Genomic DNA, 21,400 nt, shown 5'->3' with positions numbered 1-21,400 from the left:
CATGATGAAACTGGACACAAGATCCCCAGTCTATAAGCCCATTGGGTTTGACTGCAATTTCAGCTAGCAAAGAGACCTGGACTCTTGAAAGCATATTCGCAATGGAGAAAAACAAAACAAAAACAAATTGGCTCAATGGACTGAACCAGCTCTGAAAGCAGTTTTGCAGAATAGGGAGGAAGAAGGATGGGAACAAACCTCCCACTTACATCAATGACAACCTTTCCATTGTCTTCAATGGGAGCTGAATCAGGCCCTTAGTTTGATGTCTTGGTTGACGTAGGCAACATTCTGTCCCTACTTCTCCCTAATATGTGTTGAGGTCCCCTAAATACAGAGGAATTAGCATCATTCCAGTTTACAGGGGGTGGCAAGCTGCAAAGAGGTCATGTGACTGTGAAGCACTGCTCTGAGGTCACTCTTTCCTCAGGAATTCAGAAATGGGGTCCTGGGGCAGAGACAGCATATGACCAGATTGAAACACTTTTACTCCTTAAAAATTCTCTGTGCAAAGCAGAGTTGCAACCAGGTTAAAAAAATAAGTTAGAGTGAAACTTCACCAGTCCTGAGGCTGCCCCGAAGCAGGTATCAACAGGATAATAAGGAGCTGAGAGGAGAAATCACCATCATTCCCAGCAGTGGCTGCACCTATGGCACAAAGCCTCTTTGCTCATAGGATTTATCCCTTGTGGTACACTGCTGATGTTTGCCTTCCAACTGAGCATCGAATCTGAAGAAGGCTGAACTGTGCCAGCAGTAAAATTTAAAGTGCAAGTTTGTTGGGACATTTCCTTACGTTGCCATGTAAATTTACAGTGCTATATATAGTTTGTGTTCCATAACAAGCAACAACTGCCTCCAAACTGCCTATATTTTCTTTGAAACATTATAGCAAACTAATCAAAATCTCATTGTTTTACTTAAAAGAAATACAAAGAGAGAATTGTTACATACAAACAGTATGAAATATTAGGGCTAAAGATCATTCCGTAAACTCTGGATAACAGATGCTTGCTCACCTGAGCAGTTAAACAAACAAAATACCCAAATGCCAACAAACAAAAATTACTCACCCAAATTAACATCTGTGTGGCAAATCATGATACATAAAGCATTCTGAAATCAGTTTGCTTTTATATACTTATGTAAAGCTAGAATCAGTCCATTGTCTTTTCTTGTTTGGACTGTTTTAATGACAACTCTGTGACATTTCTAACCTATGTCTTTTCAAAATTCTGTGTGGCAGAGAAAGCTAAAACAACCCTAAACTCCCTCCACTCTCCCTGCAAAAAAATTATAGCTAGATTTTTTAATAGGGCTGGTCAGAAATCAGATATCCATCCTGCCGGAAATTCCAAGTGCTCAAGATTTTGAAACCTCAAACCTCAGAATTTCCCCATGAATGGGAATATTTTGATTCGGGTTCATACCAGTATTGCTGCCGCCTGTCCCAGATCTCCCTGTCTGCCAGTGCTGCTCCTGGGAAGCGGGGGGGGGGGGAGTTAAATCCCTTGACTAATGACAGGAGGGGAGGAACCCCTGGACTGATAATGGGAGGGCAGCCAGGAAGTTGGGTGTGCGTGGATCCTCAGGAATCCTGGATAGCCCCTCAGGCTGTCTTCTGGGGAAACGTGGGGAGAGTATGGGAAACTTCAGCTCCCAAGCTCACTGCCAGGCAAGCTGCCAATGACCAGGATTCCCAGAAGCCTTGAGAGCCCTGGCTCCATGACAGCCCACCAGCTGGTGCCAGTAGGTGTTCTGTGGCTGCATGGAGGAGCTGGTGGAGGTGAGGATGAGTTTCTCCCTAGCATGGCTGTGAAGGACAAGGGCAGAATCTAGCCCAACATTTGAAGGTCCAACAGTGCAGTACTCCTCTGCTTGCTCTTGCAGCTACAGTCAGCTAAGGATCTGTTCTGAAAAACAAGTTGGCATTATCGGGGCTGCTCATGCAAAATGAAAGAGTTACAAAAAAATAGTAGCAGACCCACTGGAACAGCAGATCCAGAGAGAGCAGGTCAAGATAAACTGAATACTTGGGCAAATGGAAATCAGTAAGAAAAACACCTTTTCATTTTCATGTCTCTAAAACGGCATTAAAAACACATGGAGAATATATATAAAGCCCCTTACAAATTAGTTCCAGTGCACCCTGCAAAGCAGATAAAAATGATTATATCCATTTCTCCAAAGCATAAATTGCAGTACAAGTGGCCTTCAACTGTGGTCAGATACAGAGTCCTGGCCTTAGTCTACACACAAAGTTGCACTAGTTTAACATTAAACTTTTATTTAAACCCTGCCAACTCATATATGCAGACAAACCCACAGCCCTGCTCTAATGAACATTGCCTCTCTGTGTAACCAGAGGGGATGTGTATTTTCAGTTGGATACCCATGCAACTGGTACATTCTTCTGTGCGCAAGTGGTTATCACGTCTTTCTTCTGCACCACAGAAGTGGATACTTTAACTGAACTGTAGTTACATTCAGCATTTCCCATCCTCCAAAGAGGCAATATACCTTGTAATCTATCCCTGCTTGTCTGCAACTTTTGGTGTTTGTTTCGTAAGTGTAATGGGAGAGGGAAATGTTTCCAACTTAGCGCACTCAGAGAAAGGAGTCATAAATCAGCAGGTCAGTCGGGTTTTTTTTTTTTTTTAACATTAAGGTATTATGTTTTCAATACAATATTTCACTAGATTTTTTTTTGTGTGTAATAATTTATCTGGAATTACTACAACGCTAATAAGTTTAGAGAAATTTGGCTCAAGTAAAATGAATCCTTTGTCATATATAGTTTGGGTTCATTGCTGCAGCCTAATCATTCAATTGTACGTAAGTCAAATAGCAATCCCAACTTCGTAGGAACATTTCCATGTCAATAAATCTAAGGCAGTTTGTTTAAAAACTCTGGCCCTGTGAGACAGAAGCATGATAGACTAGTTAGGGCAGGGTCAAAAAGTCGGAACCCATAGCCTCTGTGCACATTTGACTTTCATGTCACAATTTTATTTCACCAGCCTTAACCTGTCGTGAAACTCACTAACCATTTTGTGTAATCCATACAGTAGAGTGACCAGGCCACTGTCTCCATTTCCTTATAATGAATAGGCTACTTTTTCCCTCTGGAATTGTTATTTCTCTATGCCACCAACTGTTCGTTTATTCCATGGAAAGAAAATATTTATTTTTATTAGTAGTAGAATTTATATTTTTTTAAAACTTTATACCTGACCTGGCTGTTTCCTGGCTGTTTCACTGAGAGTTGGATGGGGATGTGTTACTAGGGGTTAGAGTGACAGTTATTTAGATGGGCAGAAGCCAAGGAACCATCTCTAGAGGAATGAGATGTCTCCAAATCTCTTCAAACCTTGATCTCTGTGATGTAGCTGCCTAAAGAAGGGTACCAGCTCCAGATAGTGTTTTGTGTGAAGTAGGCACCCAGGGTAAATTCGTGCTTTCATTGACTTCAATAGGATCACAATTTCATCCATATCCCTAGACAATGGGTTGAGACAGGCCATCAACTCATTTCCTAAGCCAGCAACAAGTATCAGAGAAGTAGTGAGTTGACTTTCATTTAGTACTGACTTAGGTCAGGGTTCCAGAGATGAAAGGCTCTATATCTCATTATCAGTCTGTATTTTTCAGTACCCCAGAGAAGACCTATTTCATTTTTACACTCTACACTTAAAAGAAACAGGGTCAGATTATTATTATTATTTGCAATTTACTCACTGTTTATCAAAACAACTTCCCCTCTTACTCTGGGCTCATAAGTAGAAACTTAAAACTAAAATTTGGTTCCTCTCTCTCTCTCATCACTTGTCATGGTAGGGTTTCTTGTATTGTTTTTCAGACTTTTGTTAAAGATGCAGCAATAAAGATTTTTTTTTAAATCTCCCAACCAACACAAAGAATTGCATGCATTTTACAAAGAGATGGCATAAAGAAAAAAACTATATAAGTCCAAGTTGGGCCTACCAATCTCAAGACTCTAACAAAGATTAGTGCCATTATAAATTGTCTTATATGAGAAGTCTAGTACTTTGCCTGCCACAGTTTATGAAAGGACTAAAGTGATAGGGCCAGTTATTCAGCTAATGTAAATCAGTGTAGCTCCACTGACTGTAGTGGAGTTATGCTGTTGTAAACCAGCTGAGGATCTGGCCCATCATTTTCTGCAACTGAGACTGAGGGATTACAGAAAGGTCTGGGCAGAGAAATCCTGATGCTGTTGAACGAACGGAACACTATAGCATCTACTTACCAGAGTGATTTGAGATGCTTTATAAATTATTACATATCTAGCTACTTAGAGATTGTGCCATGATTATAAACTCATGTAAACTTCAGATATTTCTTTATAAACAAGAGACTAAAACCTCAATTTATTATTCAAGCAAAAGTATGGGCTCAAGCTGATTTGTATTATTAAAAAACAGGAGTATGCGCAAGCTCAACACACAAGAAAAAAAATACAATAAGTAGTGCAAAGAGATATGTTTTTAATACTACAACAAAAAGGAAGCTGAGCTGGGTCCTGATCTAAACCCTATTGAGGGAACTGTTCCCACTGAGGGAACTAAGCATAGTGTCAGGATGCAATGGTATCACCCCTGTGAGTACTGCCTTTGCTCCTCAATTCAAATAGCCTGAGAGTTTGAATGGTTTATGTTTATAAGACTCCAGGCCCGCTCCTCTCCCTCGTGCAAACCCTTATTTAAAACTCCTTTTCACTGCCAAGTGGAGATGTCATTCTTCTGATAGGAAGATTTACAAATATATATTCCATTCCCACTTTAAATTTGAAACCAATTCAGGTTAAAAGCAGTCCAAGGGTTTGTCATGGTACAGGAGAGATGATGTCTTGTTAGAATGCGTTAGCTACCACATTCTAACTAACATGTTCTAAGATTCTAGAATAGACAAGGCAATATAGACTTTAACACATGCCAATGGATTGAGTTGAAGCGTAAAGTGGTAGAGTCTAGCAAACACAATCTAACAACACACCTTTAGTCCAAGTCCAGAAACCCTTCTGATACCCACAGCCACAACAGCATGCCGTAAGAGAAGGAATTACAAATTCAACCTCTCCCTTTTATTACCATATCCAATCACAGCTTTTCCCAGCTGTCCACTTTTCTCAACTGACATACTCAAAAAGGAAAGACACCCTCCAATACCAGCAAAAACGCCATCCTACCTACCTCATAAAATTTATAATACAAAAACAGTCCAAAACATTTTGGCTTCATGTAAATACAGAACTTAGAGTCATGGGATATTGTACTGTATTTTATATGGTCAACAACAGCATTCAGAAATAAGAAAGCAACTGGCCTCCACAGAATGCCTCCTCAAAGAAGGCAGTCAGGCACCCACTTCTCTTTGTCCATACGTCCCCAAAAATAAAGATGAGAAGGAGAAACAAAGAACTGTGGAACTAAAGAAACAAACTTGACCAAAATGTTCAATCTTCCAAAAGAGTGTAGGATTGATTTCAGTTTTAGATCAATGCCCATGGTAGAGTTTGCTTTATATAAAGCAGTCTGCCCTTCCCTATTTGCCTCACAACTTTTCAAAAGGAAGGTAAACTCAGTTTCCTTCTATTGTACTTCACGACTAGATTGTAATACCTAACTATCCCAGTCTAAATTTTCTTCTCCGTTCAACTCCACTATAGTCAACAGATTTACACTAGTTTTACTAAGAGCATGATTTAAACTTTAATTCACAAGAAAACCCACCATAATGTTAAATGATTTTTTTCTGGGTTCAGGTTGATATGTGACATCTTGAAATGATCATGTGATGGAGCATAGCAACGCATTCATTAGGGGCCAAGGTATCCTCTGACTTACACAACATGCTACCTTATTGATTTTAGTGTGGCTGCCAATGGCTCATCTAAGAACTGCACACAGCCCTGTATCTTACACACATTTTTAATCAGTGCAAATCAGCTCATGCCACACAAAACCAGTTGCTATGCAATGCTGAATATTAAAGATGGACCCGAGGCATGAAGATTGGATCTGGATCTAAACTTTCCTCAAAGTTCAAGGCTTTTTGGATCTAGGAGATCCAGCCACAAATGTCCAGTCCCAAAGTTTCTTAACATGTTGAGGTTTTTGGATCCATCTCTAGTAGCAAGTACAATCAATGATTTTAGGAATTAGGTGATGTGCACTGGAACATCAGAGAGCAGGAACAAACTTTTTGCTTTTTAAATATAACATGCTATTGACTCTCAGAGCATAAAACGTATACTACCATAGGAAGGAAGATGAAGAAACAAATAAGAAGCAATATCAGGTGAAAATGAAATATAATTATATCCATAACATTCTGGTACAAGAGTTAGCAATCTTCTTCGCTGACAGAGCACGCACACAGCCACTTGTGACCTCACCTCCTCAGCTGCTCTCCAGAATCCTTTCGCTGGCTCTTGCTTCAAATGAGTCCCTTCTAGAATTATTAAATGCTTTAGACTGTTCTCCTGATTCCTAAGGGGAAGTTGGGTGCAAAAGACTGGGCAAAACTGTTTCAACAGAAGACTCAAGATAGAATTGGAGGAGATCTGTAACTCCCCACCCAACAATTGCAAGAGACGCTACAGACACTTCTGTGGGGTATGCGCTGCAGGTTGAGAGCCACTGTTCCAAAGTCTGATCCTGCAAACTCTTACTCATGTGAATGGCACTCTGAAATCAATAGTGCTTCCAATATGCATCAAGTTAATCATAAGTGTAAAGGTTTGCAGAATCCCACCCTTAGTGCTTAATGGCAAGTAACGTCCTTATCCATTTTCTTAAAATACAATACCAGCATCTTTCTGTACAGATTCTTACAAAGACTCTGGCTGTACTGAAGGGGGTTGGAAGAAGGAAGGGAAAAGTGAAAATTAAGAATTATAGGTAGGGTGACAATCTCTGACCTGGATCTGCTGCTGAAGAAGGTTAATTTTGTGTTGCTGCTGCAGAAGCTGCTGCTGTTGTCTTGCAATCTGCGGAGAAATTGCAAATGTAAAATTTGTACCAATACTCCTAGAATTGTTACATAGGAATTTCCCACCTTTCTTAGTTCTTGACACCACTCTGTTAAGCTAGTGACATTGTGGTATGTGGGTGGCAGCAGCTGGATGTGCCACAGAGGCAGGAGGCTCACATTTGCGCATCATGGTAGTGGCAGTTCATGAAAAAGTGAACCTCGGGGACAACACTGTCAGAACTGATGGGGAGGGATAGACTGATACATGAGTCCCTTCTCATCAGCCAATTCATAGACTCGTATTGCCACTGGTCTTAAAGAATACTGCTTGTCTGCCCCTTTCTGTTGGTGGAAGAGCACTTGGGAGAAGACATCAAATAGGAGGAAGAGGAAAAAGGAGCAAAGAAGAGAATACACAGTACTTCTATAGCATCTACTATTCAAGGATTTCCAAGAACTTTACAAATATGAAATGCAGGAGGAAGGCATTATCTACATTTTATTGATAGGGAAATAGAGGCAAAAAGATTGGTACTTGATTTTGGGCAATTCACTTAACCACTAAGTGCTTCAATGTCCAGAAAAGCCACGGACAGAAACCAGAGGCCAGATCCTCAGCTGGTGTAAGTCAGCATAGCTCCACTGTGTCTTCAGTGTACATGTGCCAATTTATACCTGTTGAAGATCTGACCCCAAGTCTCCTGATTTGAAGTCTTGTGTATTTATCACAAGACCATCCTTCCCCCTCAACTGAGCAAGGTGATTGTGGGACAGATCCCATTTACAATTGATGAGAAGGTACAAAAAGAGTTCTGACTCAAAGATTACGTCTACACTGCAGCCACAGGTGTGATTCGCAGCATATGCAGGTGTTACCCATGCTAGCTCTATTCTACCTAGCTTGCTGAAATTAGAAATGAGAATACTGCAGTGCAAGCTTCAGCGCCAGCTGCACAAGCAAGCACGTACCAAAGGAGGTCAGATGGCCTTGTACAGATGGGCTGAACTTGCGCTGCCACATCTTCACTTCTATATTTATCAGGCTAGCTAGATAACAGCTAATGGAGCTATACAAGCTGCAAATCACACCCTTGGCTGCAGTGTAGACAGATCTATAGAGCTGAGGAGGAATATGCCGCTAAATTTAAAAAGCATCTTTTTGTTTAAATTCTACAAAAGTTTTGTTTCAGTCACCAGAACATCTCCATTCTTGTGAATTGCTAACAGAGCATTGCAAGCATTGTTGGGGGAGTATTCTTCCCCTGATGTAAGTCTCAACATTTATGGGAATAAAATCTACTTATTGAGGGGAGAACTGATGAGCTTCTCCCCCCAGATAAAGTTTTAATTTCCTTTATTAAACTAGTAGCATATGAAACTCCTATCTGTAGCTGATTTGATAGCCTGGGAAAGAAAAAAGTTTTCCGTGTTTAGAGAGGCTCACTGTTAATGATTAAATAATAACTTTAGTTCATACTTTTTACAAAAATCAGTTTGTATGTAATGCATGACTACAAGGATTTCTAACCTGTGGGGTTGTTTTATTTCTTTTTTTTTTTTGGATTTTCGCTCTATTCTCCTTTTCTCTTTTGGACTATTTGGTGGTATTAAAACAATAGCGACCTCTACAGGTAAGGGTACAGGTCCTGATGGATGTCTCGCCAAAAAGATCTTGCCAGTGATGCCTCTCCATCTATGTCTATATACTAGCAACAATGTGAACGGGCTACTCTAATTTAATGGATGATTCATTTCTCCTACTGTCCCTTAGAGAATTTCTTCTTCTGTGGGGGTTTTATGTTCAAGAGACGGAAATTCCACAGAACAGCTCAGTCACAATATTCAGCATTAAGGATGAGATTTTAACTATCCAAGCACCAGTAAAAACAAAGACATAGCTCCCACAGCAACCACAATTCCTCTTGTGCATAATGCAGTGTTTTCTATTGTATGTTGTCAACTGGTATGCTTTATTATATACATACAATGTGGTGGAGTTACCGTAGTGGTGGCAATAATGAATGGATTTCCATACTTTTGTGAGTTTCAGATAAGTCATACAGGTATTTTCGTTAATTTACTCTTATTTTTTTAAAAAAAGAAAGAACTGTAATTGATCAGACATTCAAATAAATGCACTGTTTTCCCATGTTTACATGAAATACATTCAAGAAATAACATATGGAATGTCTAACCCATCAAATAAATTCAAATCTGTTTATTTCAAAATGCAGAATTCTAGAGCTAGACACACACTCAAGATAGTGTATCTGGATAACAGCACTCAGCACACACTTAGGGCACAATTTAAGCCAGGTTTCTGTTTGTCCTCAATTTCTGTCTACACAAAGCTGGGCAGACACATATCTGTGCTTTCACTTTTCTGAAAATTTGTACTTAGACAAAGTATTGGGAAAAGAGATGGGTTTGCATGCAAATTCTAATATATGCATATATGGATAAGTGTGAACACATATTTGTGCCTGCAAAGGGTAAATGCGTTTATTTGTGAGGGCTGAAAATCAGTCTCTTAAATGGGAACGAAAAGTATCACACTGGTTCACTGGTTTATATTTTATGTATTTCTCATTCAGTTTTTTTCAAACTTCACAAACTGCACTTTTAGGTGGCACTGCACTATCTAAAGGCCCATTTTGCTCTGTTATGCACAACCAACCTCATTGACTTCAAGTGACCATTGGCACAGGCATATTCTGCAGGGCTGAATTTGTGTTTTTATTTGCACTCCTAAAACAAAACAATATTTTGAGTTTTTGTCTCTCAAAATAGTGGGATAAGCATTTGAAAAGTAGAAAAAACACCATTTTTTAACACTACGAAAAATAAAAAAATGCTTTGATATATTTTTGCCCAAAACAAAAAGAAAAAATTAATTCTGGGCTAAGAACAATCTTGAGAAATTTCAGCCCTCAAAGATAAGCTACTGGAAAGTTAAACATCAATGAATAGGAGTTTAGAATGAGATTCGCTATAATAATCACTCACCTGTTCCTGTTGCTGCTTAGCCAGCTCCATTTGCTGGCGTTGTTTCTCGATTTGTGATGCAGCCAGTTTCTTCTGTTCATCATGAGCTGCCAGCAGCTGCTCACGCAAACTGGTCAGTTGATTGATCATACCCATAAGCTGCCTTTCTTTCTCAGCTAGGCTTTCTGGAGTCCCTGGGCATCACAGAGTGACAAAAGGTAAAGGAAAGAGAGAGAAATGAGAGACGGGTAATTTTTAAATGGCAGTTTCAGTATAAACAGAATTTCAGTACAGTATATGCAAAATCACAACGCATATTGCAATGCATTCCTCTGGAACAACTAGGGACATACTCTTCACAGAAAAAATGAGACAGGGAAGATGATTAAGGCACCATTCAATTCCCTGCTCTACCACTATTTTCATGTGTAACTGAGGAATTCACTTATTTATTCTCTCTGTGCCTCAGTTACCCATCTATAAAACTGGGGTTAATAATACTTCCTTTCCCTGCTCGCCCCGCTTTTCTTTCAGTAGCCTGTTTAGTAGAGTGGATGGAAACATGGAGAAACAGTTTTGTGAAAACTTTCGAAGTTGCTTACATTTCACATGGTTCACAACCAACTGCTTTGAAAACGTTTCTGTCAAAACTAGATATCCACATTTTCTGTTTCCAGAAAACCCACTCCCCAGTGAGGTAGGTATTATCATCCCCGTTGTACAAATAGGCATGCTGAAGAACAGAAATCTTATGCACATAAGATTTTTTTCCTTTTTCTCTTTAGTATCCCAGGGCAGGCCAGCTGCCAGCATTCTAGCTGCCATGTTGCCCAGCTCTGCTCTGATCAGGGTTAGATAATACAGTGGTTAAATGCCAATAGCTGATACCAGGGTTGCTACCACTGATGAGAATTTTTTAAAATCTAGTGCAGAGTAGAAATAGCTAAGAGGTTGTGCCACTTGCCATCACTAACCCAACTTGCTCATTATGTTATTTTACAAACACCAGATTTCTATTATCTACAAGCGCACTAGAAATATGTTCTGCTCATGTTTCCCCAGAAATATGCACCAATTACCACCATCCCATTTTTTTTTTTCTCCACAGTAGGTTTCCTTTCACCCAGAAAGGAATGAGAGGGGATCTGGGGACAGTGTAGTAAGAGCCTCACAAATCAGAGAGAAATCAAAATGTATTAATCAAAAACTATGTATAACAATGGCACCTTTGCCATGAATTGAAAAGATGATCAATTAAATAATAAAATATACTCGCAGGTAATCTACCAGCACCCACCAACACAACATAACCGTCGCAAAGGTCTCCTCCCTTACAGAAATCAGAGCCCATGAAGTTCTTCCCCAAAAAGCTTGAGGAAATGGATAAGCCTTCTGTCTAGATATCTCCTCTTAAAACAGTCTGCTTTTGGGACAGCCCTGCCACACAAACCCCTCTCAAATATGAGAAGTGTTCTGCTGCCAATGTCACCAACGCTCTCCAATTCAACAAAAGAAAAACTGGCGACTACACTAACCATGCTCATAGCCGACTATCAGTCAGACATGAAAAGAGCTATGGGTAATAGCTCATTTAGTCCACTCCCCTGCCAGTGTAGGAATCTTCCTTACAATATATTTACCAGCACTTTCTGGATTGAATTTCAGATTCATAGATTGTTAAGGTCAGAAGGGACCTTGTGATCCTCTAGCCTGACCTCTTGTATAGCACAGGCCAAAGAATTTCCCCAAAATAAGGCACAGAGGAAAAACATCCAATCTTGATTTAAAAAATATTTCAGTGATGGAGAATCTACCATGACTCCCTTGGTAAACTGTTCCAATGGTTAATTACTCTCACTGTTAAAAATGTACATATTACTTCCAGTCTGGATTTGTCTAGCTTCAACTTCCAGCCATTAGATCGTGTTATACCTGTCTTTGCTGGATTGAAGAGCCTGTTATTAAACACTTGTTCACCATGTAGGTACTAACAGACTGTAATCAAGTCACCCCTTAACTTTCTCTTTATTAAACTAAATAGATTGAGCTCCTTGAATCTGTCACAACAAGGCACATTTTCTAATCCTTTAATCATTCTTGTGGCTCTTCTCTGAACTCTCTCAAGTTTATCAACATCCTTTTTCCATTGTGGTCACCAGAACTGGACACAGTATTCCTCTCTGAAATGGTGAGTCATCTACTGCTTCCTTTGAAAGATGATTCCACAGTCTAATACGTGTCACCATTAGAGATATTTTTGTGATATTTAGCTTAATTTAAATTCACTTATTTTCTTCCAGTGCTCCCAGCAACACTCCCTTCATTCCACTTTAACCAATTCCAAATCTTTTAAGTACTTGTAGACAGTTCCATGTATCTGGGAAAATACATAGGGTCAAACTTTTGGTACAAAAGTAATATCACTTGATTGAACTTACTATTAAAACCCCATAATAAAAGAAAGATCTATGGGAAAATATTCTCACTATCAATCGGAGAATATTTGCTAACGCTATCAAAAGTTCCATGTGGGTATGCTGCAAACTTGAGAGATGCAATGAAACAGAAGCTATAGAACTTTTTTAAAGTTCTGATTAAACTTGAGAGAAAGAATGGGAGCTTATGGTAATATACTAAGAGTGGAGGAGTAAACACTTTTAAGTTACAATTTTCACTTCAAGCATCAGGGACAAAGAGCACTAGTCATGGATTTGCCACTGGACATGCAATTAGTTAGAAGTGTCTATTACAACTCCCCCCATTCCCTAGCTGTTTTTTGAGGTGTGGGGGGGAGGGAGAATGTGAAGGTTTTCTAAGTGATACAAATTAAATTATCCTAAAGGACTATTCTTGCCCAGTGATCTTAGCTGGAAAGAAACATTTAATATTTTGTATCACTGAAAAGATTAATCTAATAATTATTATTTGATTTACATGGAGCTGGTTGAACACTGAAAAAAGTATTTGCATATATTTTATTCTAAATATTTACTGACAGGGTGGCTGGGTGGGTGTATGTGTGGATTTGTCTAGTTCTAAGCTAGGAACGGGCAAGAACAAATATTTGTCAAATAACGTATTTTAAAAATATAGTGATATTTGTCAAAGACAGCCAACTAATATGATTTGATCAAGTAATATGAATTTATACTGAGCCTTTCATTTGAGGATCTCAAAGAACTCAGAAAACATTAATAAATCCCACAACAACTCTTAGAAGTAGAGAAGTATTTCAGGTGTGTAAATTGATAGAAGTCATATGGTTAGATAACGGCAGAACTAGGAAGAGAACTCAGGAGTTCTGACACCTGGTTCTGTATTCTAAGCCCAGACCATGTTGCCTAAGAGAGACAAAACACTCACCACACTGGCACTAATAAGAGACAGTTGCCTAATTTCAGACACCTCTAAACTTTCCTAAACTGTCTCTTAATCTTATTAATCCATTCTATGAGCAATAAATCTCTCCCAAAGAGAAATCGACAGCTTTATTCAAGTTGCAGAAGCACAGTTAAATTAGATATGGGTTCAGAGCTTGGTTTAGGCATATTTCACACTGATCATCTAACCATTGTCAAAGACATGTTTTGGTCACTATCAATATGTATTCAACAAAATCAACTCTTTCTGTGCACTATGTATTCATCTTTGGGTACTGCACAGAGTTATAACAACTGTTCATCTACTTTTAACAAATAAGTGCTGAATATAATGCTGCCTTTGAAAACTGATCCTCATGCTCATCATAATTATTGCTCAGAATTAAAGAACAAGTAGAAATGCTATCTGGTCAAGAATAAGGCCTGATTTACATTGGGAAAATAGCCCTTAAAATTCTAACTGGTTTTAAATTTGATTCTACTACCTCATTTTAAAATTAGCTGGAGTTGTAGTATAAACCAGGCTCCAGATGGCCTGAACTGCTGCTGTTAAACCAATATCAAGACCAACTGAAAGTGGTTATGTAAGTGGATGTTAGAACTCAAAAACATATTCCCTTCATGTACATGCCTGTTCTGCTGATCATGCAAAAAGCATGTAAGCAGAAAAGGTGACACTTTGTCCTATTTGCTACTATCTACTCCTTAAAATGCAACATGAGGAGGTTCAGATATTAACCACCATGCACATGACTGCTGACTTGTCACTTGTCACTAAATATGATTTCAGTTTTTAGAGATTTTTTAAAATTTACCTCAATATTATATCTTACTATGTTACTAACTATGCAATGAAAGACACCGTAATGGCAACTGCAAAGTCATGCAACTCTTCAGAATGTTTACAAAAAGCTCTCACTATAGCTAACATCAGTGAAGCTGGTAGCAATGTTGGGAACCCTACTGTGGACAGGTTGTTGGCCCCAGCAGCCACTTCCAGCAGCTTGCCTATTAAACTTGCTCAGAGCTAGTCCTGTTGATAATTGACTTTAAAATGGCTCTGGCTGTTGGAGACAAGTCTATACTATTCATATCCTCTTCACATGATTTCAGTGCTTTAAGTCTACACCATGGTGTAGTGATTAAAAAATGGAACAGCCCATTGTGGCAATGTACAAATTGATAATGAGTTAGACTATTTCATACAAGTATTGAAAAGGAAAAGGAAGGTGGGCTAATGATGACTGCCCTTAAAATTACACTGAATTACCATCAAATCCGCAACAAATGCACTTTTCATGTTTAACACAGCTTTTTAACCACCAGGCCACCTGCTGTTCAGGATACATTGCTCCAGGTGGACACACTGTTCTAATTGTTCCCTAGCACTGCAGTGGCACAACGTGGATTTTCCACCAGGAACTTTATCAAACAAGCCCACACACATATAGGCATCAAAGCAAACCCCAAGACTAGTTGCATTTATGAGTGAAGACGCTTTCCAGACCCCTCTGTTTATTCTCTACCGGCATAAAGGAAGGGACTGGGAACAAAACATATTTGTGGACACAGTCACAATGAGCACTCGTCCCCCACAGCAGGTAGCACTAATGGAGGAGTAAGTTAATGCTATTCTCTAAGGCTAAATCTGTATTTCATCCCAAACTGACACTGTCCACAATATTGTTTAGTACTAAAATTATTACACATTCTCAGCTCTGACTCACAGTCTGAGACTGGTGGTGGCAGTGACATTTTAATGTACATTAAAGCGAAGACACATATAAGCTCAAGTAAGAGGATAACCTCATCATATTTGTGCAAAACCTAACAAGCAGAAAGTTGACAAATGGTTTTAGACACTCATAGCAGCAAAAAATATTTCATTTTAATTTCCTAGAAAGCACAACTCAGAAACTGGGATAGCCATGACACTTATCTTTTGTCAAATAAATCTTAGATGCTGATGGACAAGTGATCAGATTCCCTCCACCCCACCCCCACCAGACACCCTCTAAGATAAAAGAGATAGTGGCAAAACATTGCAGTATGGTTTTGTATAATCTCTGTGACACTGTCACATAACTAGGAACATTATCAACCAGAGGTACAGGGGAAAAAATAGTACAGATAGTTAAACTTATTCCCCGAGCCAGTTTACTATCAAAGTAACTACCTAAATAGTTTTTGAATTGTGAGTGTCTGTTTTTCAAAGAAAATCAAAGAAAACAATGTGCTAGTATAAAACCCGGCAAACATAATTACATTGTATTATGTTCATATCATAAAACATAGTTATTGTTTAAAAAATTAAAATCCTGTGTACACAGGGGAACAAATGGAAAAAAAATCCATTAAATGAGAATAGCTATTTTTTCAAGATGTTCTACATATCTCAAATAGTACATGTTTGGTTTGCTGTGATACAATGTAATAATACTTAGCTCATATAGCACAGAGCTCATGTTATCTTCAAAGCACTTTAAAACAATAACTAATTAATCCTCTCAAAGCCCGAGGCAGGCAGGTGAGCATTATTATCCCTTTTTAATACTTTTTTAAACATGGGGAAACTGAGGCACAACGATTAAGTGACTTGTGTACGGTCACAATCAACTTTATGCACTGCAAGTAGTCTCGTTCGTCAAAACCAGGCTCCACTGAAGTCAATGGCAAAACTCTCATTTAATTCAAGATTTCTAAGATTTCACCCATTGAATTAAATGGGAGTACTCACAGTTTGTCATGTTATGCACTTATGTAAACCTTTGGTAGGTCAGGGCCTAATAATTTGGACACTATCTAAATGGAACTTTGAGCACAGACCATACCTATACTATAAAACCAATCAAGTCAGGGAACCATGTTACAAAAGGGTTGTCCCTTACCCTTAACCTGGGCACAACGGCGGTAAAATAGTGTGAATGAGAACATACTTATACAGAAACTAGTTAAAACCTTGGTGATGTCCAAGGATTTTTTCGCTTAGTTTTGTGATGTTTTTTAAAGTGGAGATGGGCCTTTAATATAGGTACAATGTTTTACAAACTTTAAAATAAAAAAAATGAGGGGGAAATTTATCAAATCTCACAGTCCTTGCACGGCCCCAGCCCCAACTAGCATCAACAGGAGCTATGTCTAGGTCTAGATATAACTTCAGGATTGGACTTCATTTGAACCCACTGTGGGGTTGTTGTTTTTTTTTCAATTTAAACTTCCCCTTGCAGTGTTCAAAACCCAAACACAATGTTACTGTGCTAAGCAACGGGAACTGGAAAGTGAAATGGATCAGCTGCCTAGTTTCATTCTCCAAACTGAGGGAAATGCAAAACAAACTAACAGCATAAATTGTGAAGTGTATATTTGATTTTTTGTTGTTTCCATTTCAGTAATCTTAGGTGTAGCTAGAAACACACAGGGATTTATTTTAAATATATGGGTCCAGTTCTGTACTAATTTACACCCTATGCAAATCCATTGGAGCCAATGGGATTGCACTTGATATAAGTCATCTTCAGATTTGGTGCATTAATTTTATCTTGGTTATGTTCCCTTTAAAATCACAGTGTTAAAGCCTGGTAGTATTCATTTTAAATGGGAATTTTCTCCCCTTGATCCACGCATGGAACTGCCATTGACGTCAACAGCAGTTCTGTATGTGGGGCAATGGGGAGTTTATGTTATGCTCTTTCGGGAAATGTACCCTGATAAACAGACATAGCTGGCTGGGGTAAGTATGGAATTTAAACACCTTTTTTCTGTCTTTGACCAGAAATTTTTAACATTTATTACCAGTCATTGATTAACCAAATTATTAATGCTGTATCACTGTTGTGTGTTTGTGAGTGTGTGTTTGTACATGCATACAAACCTCAGTATGCTTCCAACTCAGTGCTATGGAAATAGCTACAATGAGTATTTATTTTGAGCTGGGATGATGATTTTCAAGCCAGTAACTCTTTGGGATTGCCAGAACATAAAAATCTGAAAATTGGCATTTTCAACTAAGAATTTAAGCCAACTTCAGTACACAGTGGCCACCATTACTCTACAATGCATGTCTGAAATATACAGCTACCTAGCTTGTTAAATTAATTGACTCCATACTGATATGTGAAATCAGCTTAATAGAAGGAAACTTTCTGATTGATTTGTACTAGCTGAAACATAGCTTACAATAAGAAAAAAAAACAACAACAGTTGTCTATCTACAGTTTTCTGTAATATATGTTCTTCTGTATTTTAACAAATAAAGTATGTTCTTTTTGGAATAACAGCCTGGAAGGTGAATATTCATCTTGATTTGAGCATGTGTACTGTCTGAAACTTTTAGCCTTCAAGGAAGATGGCTTGGAATGAACTAAAACACTTGATGAACAATAAGCTTTATCTGTTACCCTCAAAAATGAATATTCTGTAGGGACAAAGACATAGCCTTCTGCTCAGTAGTACATTCTGAAACAGACCAGTACATTACCTATTCTGCAATGCTAGAAATAAGTCCTCAATGAATATTCAACATTGATTGTCATAAAAGTTTTGGTACGGTAGGCTGCAAACAAAGCTTGATATTTAACCAGGTTTGTTATTTACTGTCAAGGTTACAAAAAGAATAGACAACATTATATTAGGATTACTTCTCAGCAGCTATTCATTGTTCCCCCATCCAGGCAACAAGCTGTAACTATGCTAGCTGGTTCATGTTCTGAATTTTATACAGCAGCAAAAGACAAACCCAGCATAAAATATATGTGTTTGTGTGTGTGTGTATACAGTGTGTGTGTACGGGTTTGTGTGTGTGCATATATATATGTCAAAAGGAAGTGTGTTTGTGTATATGTATATATACACACACACACACACACACACATATATATATATGCTTCCTTTTGACTGGTAAATGTAGCTCAGAACATTAATCTCTATCAACGCATCCATGAGGTACTTTTAACTCAAAGAGGACACTGGTTTTAGCATTTTTTTTTTAAGCCAATGCTCTGGATGACGTTTAAATGGAGAGGTTTGGCCTCCACATGGTCAAACAAAATAAAGCGATTGCCATTTGCTATTTAAATTAGTTCAATTTTAGACTATTTCCCCCTCTATTGATAACCCCACTTTTTAAAAAAAATAGAAGAGGAATTTGGTTAAGTAGGATTTGATTTTTTTAATGCTATTCATAGAAAAAGCTGAAATACTCCAGTCCAGCTTGAAAGCAGCATTTTAACTACTTTGTCACAAAGGTCTCGATTTTAATATTTTTAGATATTTTAACAGTATCTCATCCAATCCTATTTGGTTGCCTCCTCCCAAGACATTGTTGCCATTTCCATTTCTTGGACTAACCTCCACCTGCAGGGACAAATGAGAATAGCTCCCTCCAGCCACAGTGTCCATTTCAGTCTTTCAAATTTGCCTGAAAGCGAAACTGCGTTGGTGTGGCTCGATTGGCACTCTCTGTTTTTTGGCTGGCTGAGAGTATCACATGGTATTCTGATCAACCTACAGTATTTCAGCAGCTGCCAAGTTTGTCCTTAAAATTTAGCAAAGAATCCTGCGGCACCTTATAGACTAACAGTCTGTTAAGTCTGTAAGGTGCCACAGGATTCTTTGCTGCTTTTACAGATCCAGACTAACACGGCTACCCCTCTGATACTTAAAATTTAGGTTCCCCAGTGTCCCACTGGGCAGGTTCCCCACTCCAGTACTTCTGGAATATCAGCAAAGGACCAAAGCTCATTGTCAGCAAATTGCTACTATTAAAAAAAAAACAAAGTAAATAAACAGAGAGAAGATGATACCAAGTAGGTTGCAATAAATGTTGAATTTATCATATTTAAGAAGCCAACCACCCCATGTATCTTATCTCCTCTACTTATGGCTCTCTCTCATTCTCCTTCTCTCTCCTATTTCAAATACAACACTTTCCATAAAAAAGAATACCACAGTTCCACATCTGACAGAACCATGCAAACATTTTTCAAACGATAATTTGCAAATGCAGACTCACACAGCTATGAAGGGAATGCTCAGCTTTCACACATCTCCTGGGGATCTGTGCTTTATTAGTTAAAGGTTTAAACCCAATTTTTGCCCAATGAATAATCCCCCCCTCCTTCTCCTTTCCCACATCTAAATGTGGAATACTTTTTTCTCTTTTCTTCAGTTTACAGATTATGAGATCCAACATGTCACTCACTGGATTACTGCTCATAACCTGAGCACTACCCCAAGCTTACTTGTCTTCAACTTGTCCAGTGTTACTTAAATGGAATTATCTGTCACAATCCATATACTGAATCTGCATAGCCCACTTATCTCAAGATTCTGTGTGTCACCTCACAGATTATCCGTTTTAATCCATACATTGAATCTACATAACATATGTCTTTAATTCACGGCTCTGATGAGCTATAGTATCACTGAATGGATTATTTCTCTTAATTCATTATTGGCAGTCATAAGACTGTTCACTGCATATACCCCCCATGCCCCGACTTCACTACACACAAGCAAGATTAAAGTCTTCATCAAACACACTTTTGTCATACATCAAACATAGTTTAATATAAATACCTATACTGATATTTCATACAACATGGAACAGAGCTCTCTGCTTAAAAATAAATGTCTATGTCACATATATATGGGTTAGTGCATTAAGATTAGGCATGGTGGGTTAATCCTGCTCTCAACTACACTCATTCAAACCTAGAGTTACTTCACTGGAGTTGACTTGCTTTCAAATGGGTGCAGTTGAGAGCCAAATTTGCCCCAATGACTCCTCATTTTTACACGAGGTGAAAAGAAGAGTTCACCAGAGTTGTTTGAGAACTATCCCATGCAATAGAGAGGGCTTTAAAAAAAATGCAGATTCCGACTTGCCCAGACTTTCAGAGATTCAGGCACGACAGTTCTTAAACAATGTCTTTAATTCTGCAAGTAAGCAAAATCGGGAAGATTGTAAACAGAAGTCAGCTCAAACTTTTGTCTTGTAATTCCCTATACGGATTCAAAATTAGTTAAGTAGGGGATATATCAAAATATATTAACTTCTGGCAAATGGGAAATAAATTAGATTAACACAAAAGCCCTATGCATGCTAGGAAAGTTTTTCAAAGTTTTCGCACCATTGCTAATGCCAGTTCAACCCAACTAGTGTTAGCAACACTGGAAAACCTAGTGTGGAAGGGCCACTGAATGCTACCACTGTATCTGCTGAGAGCTGGCCGATTCAGGTGCTTGAAGGGGTCGCACCAGCTGACACCTCCCATCTACAATAGGACTTCTAACAATGCTAACACTGGTGGAAATGAAATACCATTAACAATAGCGGTGCATTTTCCGGGTGTGGAGACAGTGGAACACAGCAATTTAGGATTTGCCATATTGCACCAGGCCATTGGTCCATTCTATATGGGGCCTCTGCTGTAGCAGATATTAATGCTATGGAGGAAGACAACCACTCTCACCTTATACTACATGGAAGCTAATGTGCTGTGCTGAACTGGGAGGAAATCGAACTCCTGTAGGTGATCAGTTTCAGCTCTGAAACTCATCCTGCTTCACTGTGCGTTATCCATGACTAATCCAATGGGCTTTTCTGAACCCATTTGCAAAATCAGTGGATGTAGAAAGAATTTCTATTTAAACATATCTAACTAATTCAATACATATTTTAAAAGTTTTTAACAACTTAATTACTTGGTGCTTTGAAAGAATTAAAGGGCATCTTATATTGGAATTTTATTTAGTGTATTAAGGATTGACTTGCTTTGAGCAGATTCAAAATTGTGTGACTTTCAAAATAAGCTCTCCTTGGAAGCTTCCATCCTCAGGCTTTTACTTTTCTTCCATCCACTATTACTATATATCAGGGTGGGCAAACTTATTGGCCTGAGGGCCACATCAGGTTTCAGAAATTGTATGGTCTGCCCCCCCTACCCCGACAGCCCCCTCGGACATCTGCCTCAGCCAATTCCTCCTCTCATTCCTGACTGCCCCCCTGGGGCCCCTCCCCCATCCAACCACCCCTTCTC

At 38.7% G+C, this 21,400-nt stretch overlaps 1 protein-coding gene across 11 annotated transcripts in view; it reads right to left on the bottom strand.

Moving 5' to 3' along the window:
• The window catches only part of SOX5 (SRY-box transcription factor 5), an 857,385-nt gene that overhangs the window by 189,677 nt on the left and 646,308 nt on the right, over nt 1-21,400 (bottom strand). For all 11 annotated transcript variants that reach the window (XM_050968476.1, XM_050968460.1, XM_050968468.1 and 8 more), the window contains 2 exons: nt 10,003-10,175; nt 6,944-7,012 (listed from right to left, as the gene is read on the bottom strand). In XM_050968476.1, coding sequence (XP_050824433.1) covers nt 6,944-7,012; nt 10,003-10,175 — 242 coding nt within the window. The remainder of the gene's footprint in view (nt 1-6,943; nt 7,013-10,002; nt 10,176-21,400) is intronic.

The sequence above is a fragment of the Gopherus flavomarginatus genome, chromosome 1 (genome assembly GCF_025201925.1).
Source record: "Gopherus flavomarginatus isolate rGopFla2 chromosome 1, rGopFla2.mat.asm, whole genome shotgun sequence".
In the NCBI taxonomy this organism is placed as follows: Eukaryota; Metazoa; Chordata; order Testudines; family Testudinidae; genus Gopherus; species Gopherus flavomarginatus.
This window is presented reverse-complemented; position numbering and strand designations above follow the sequence as displayed.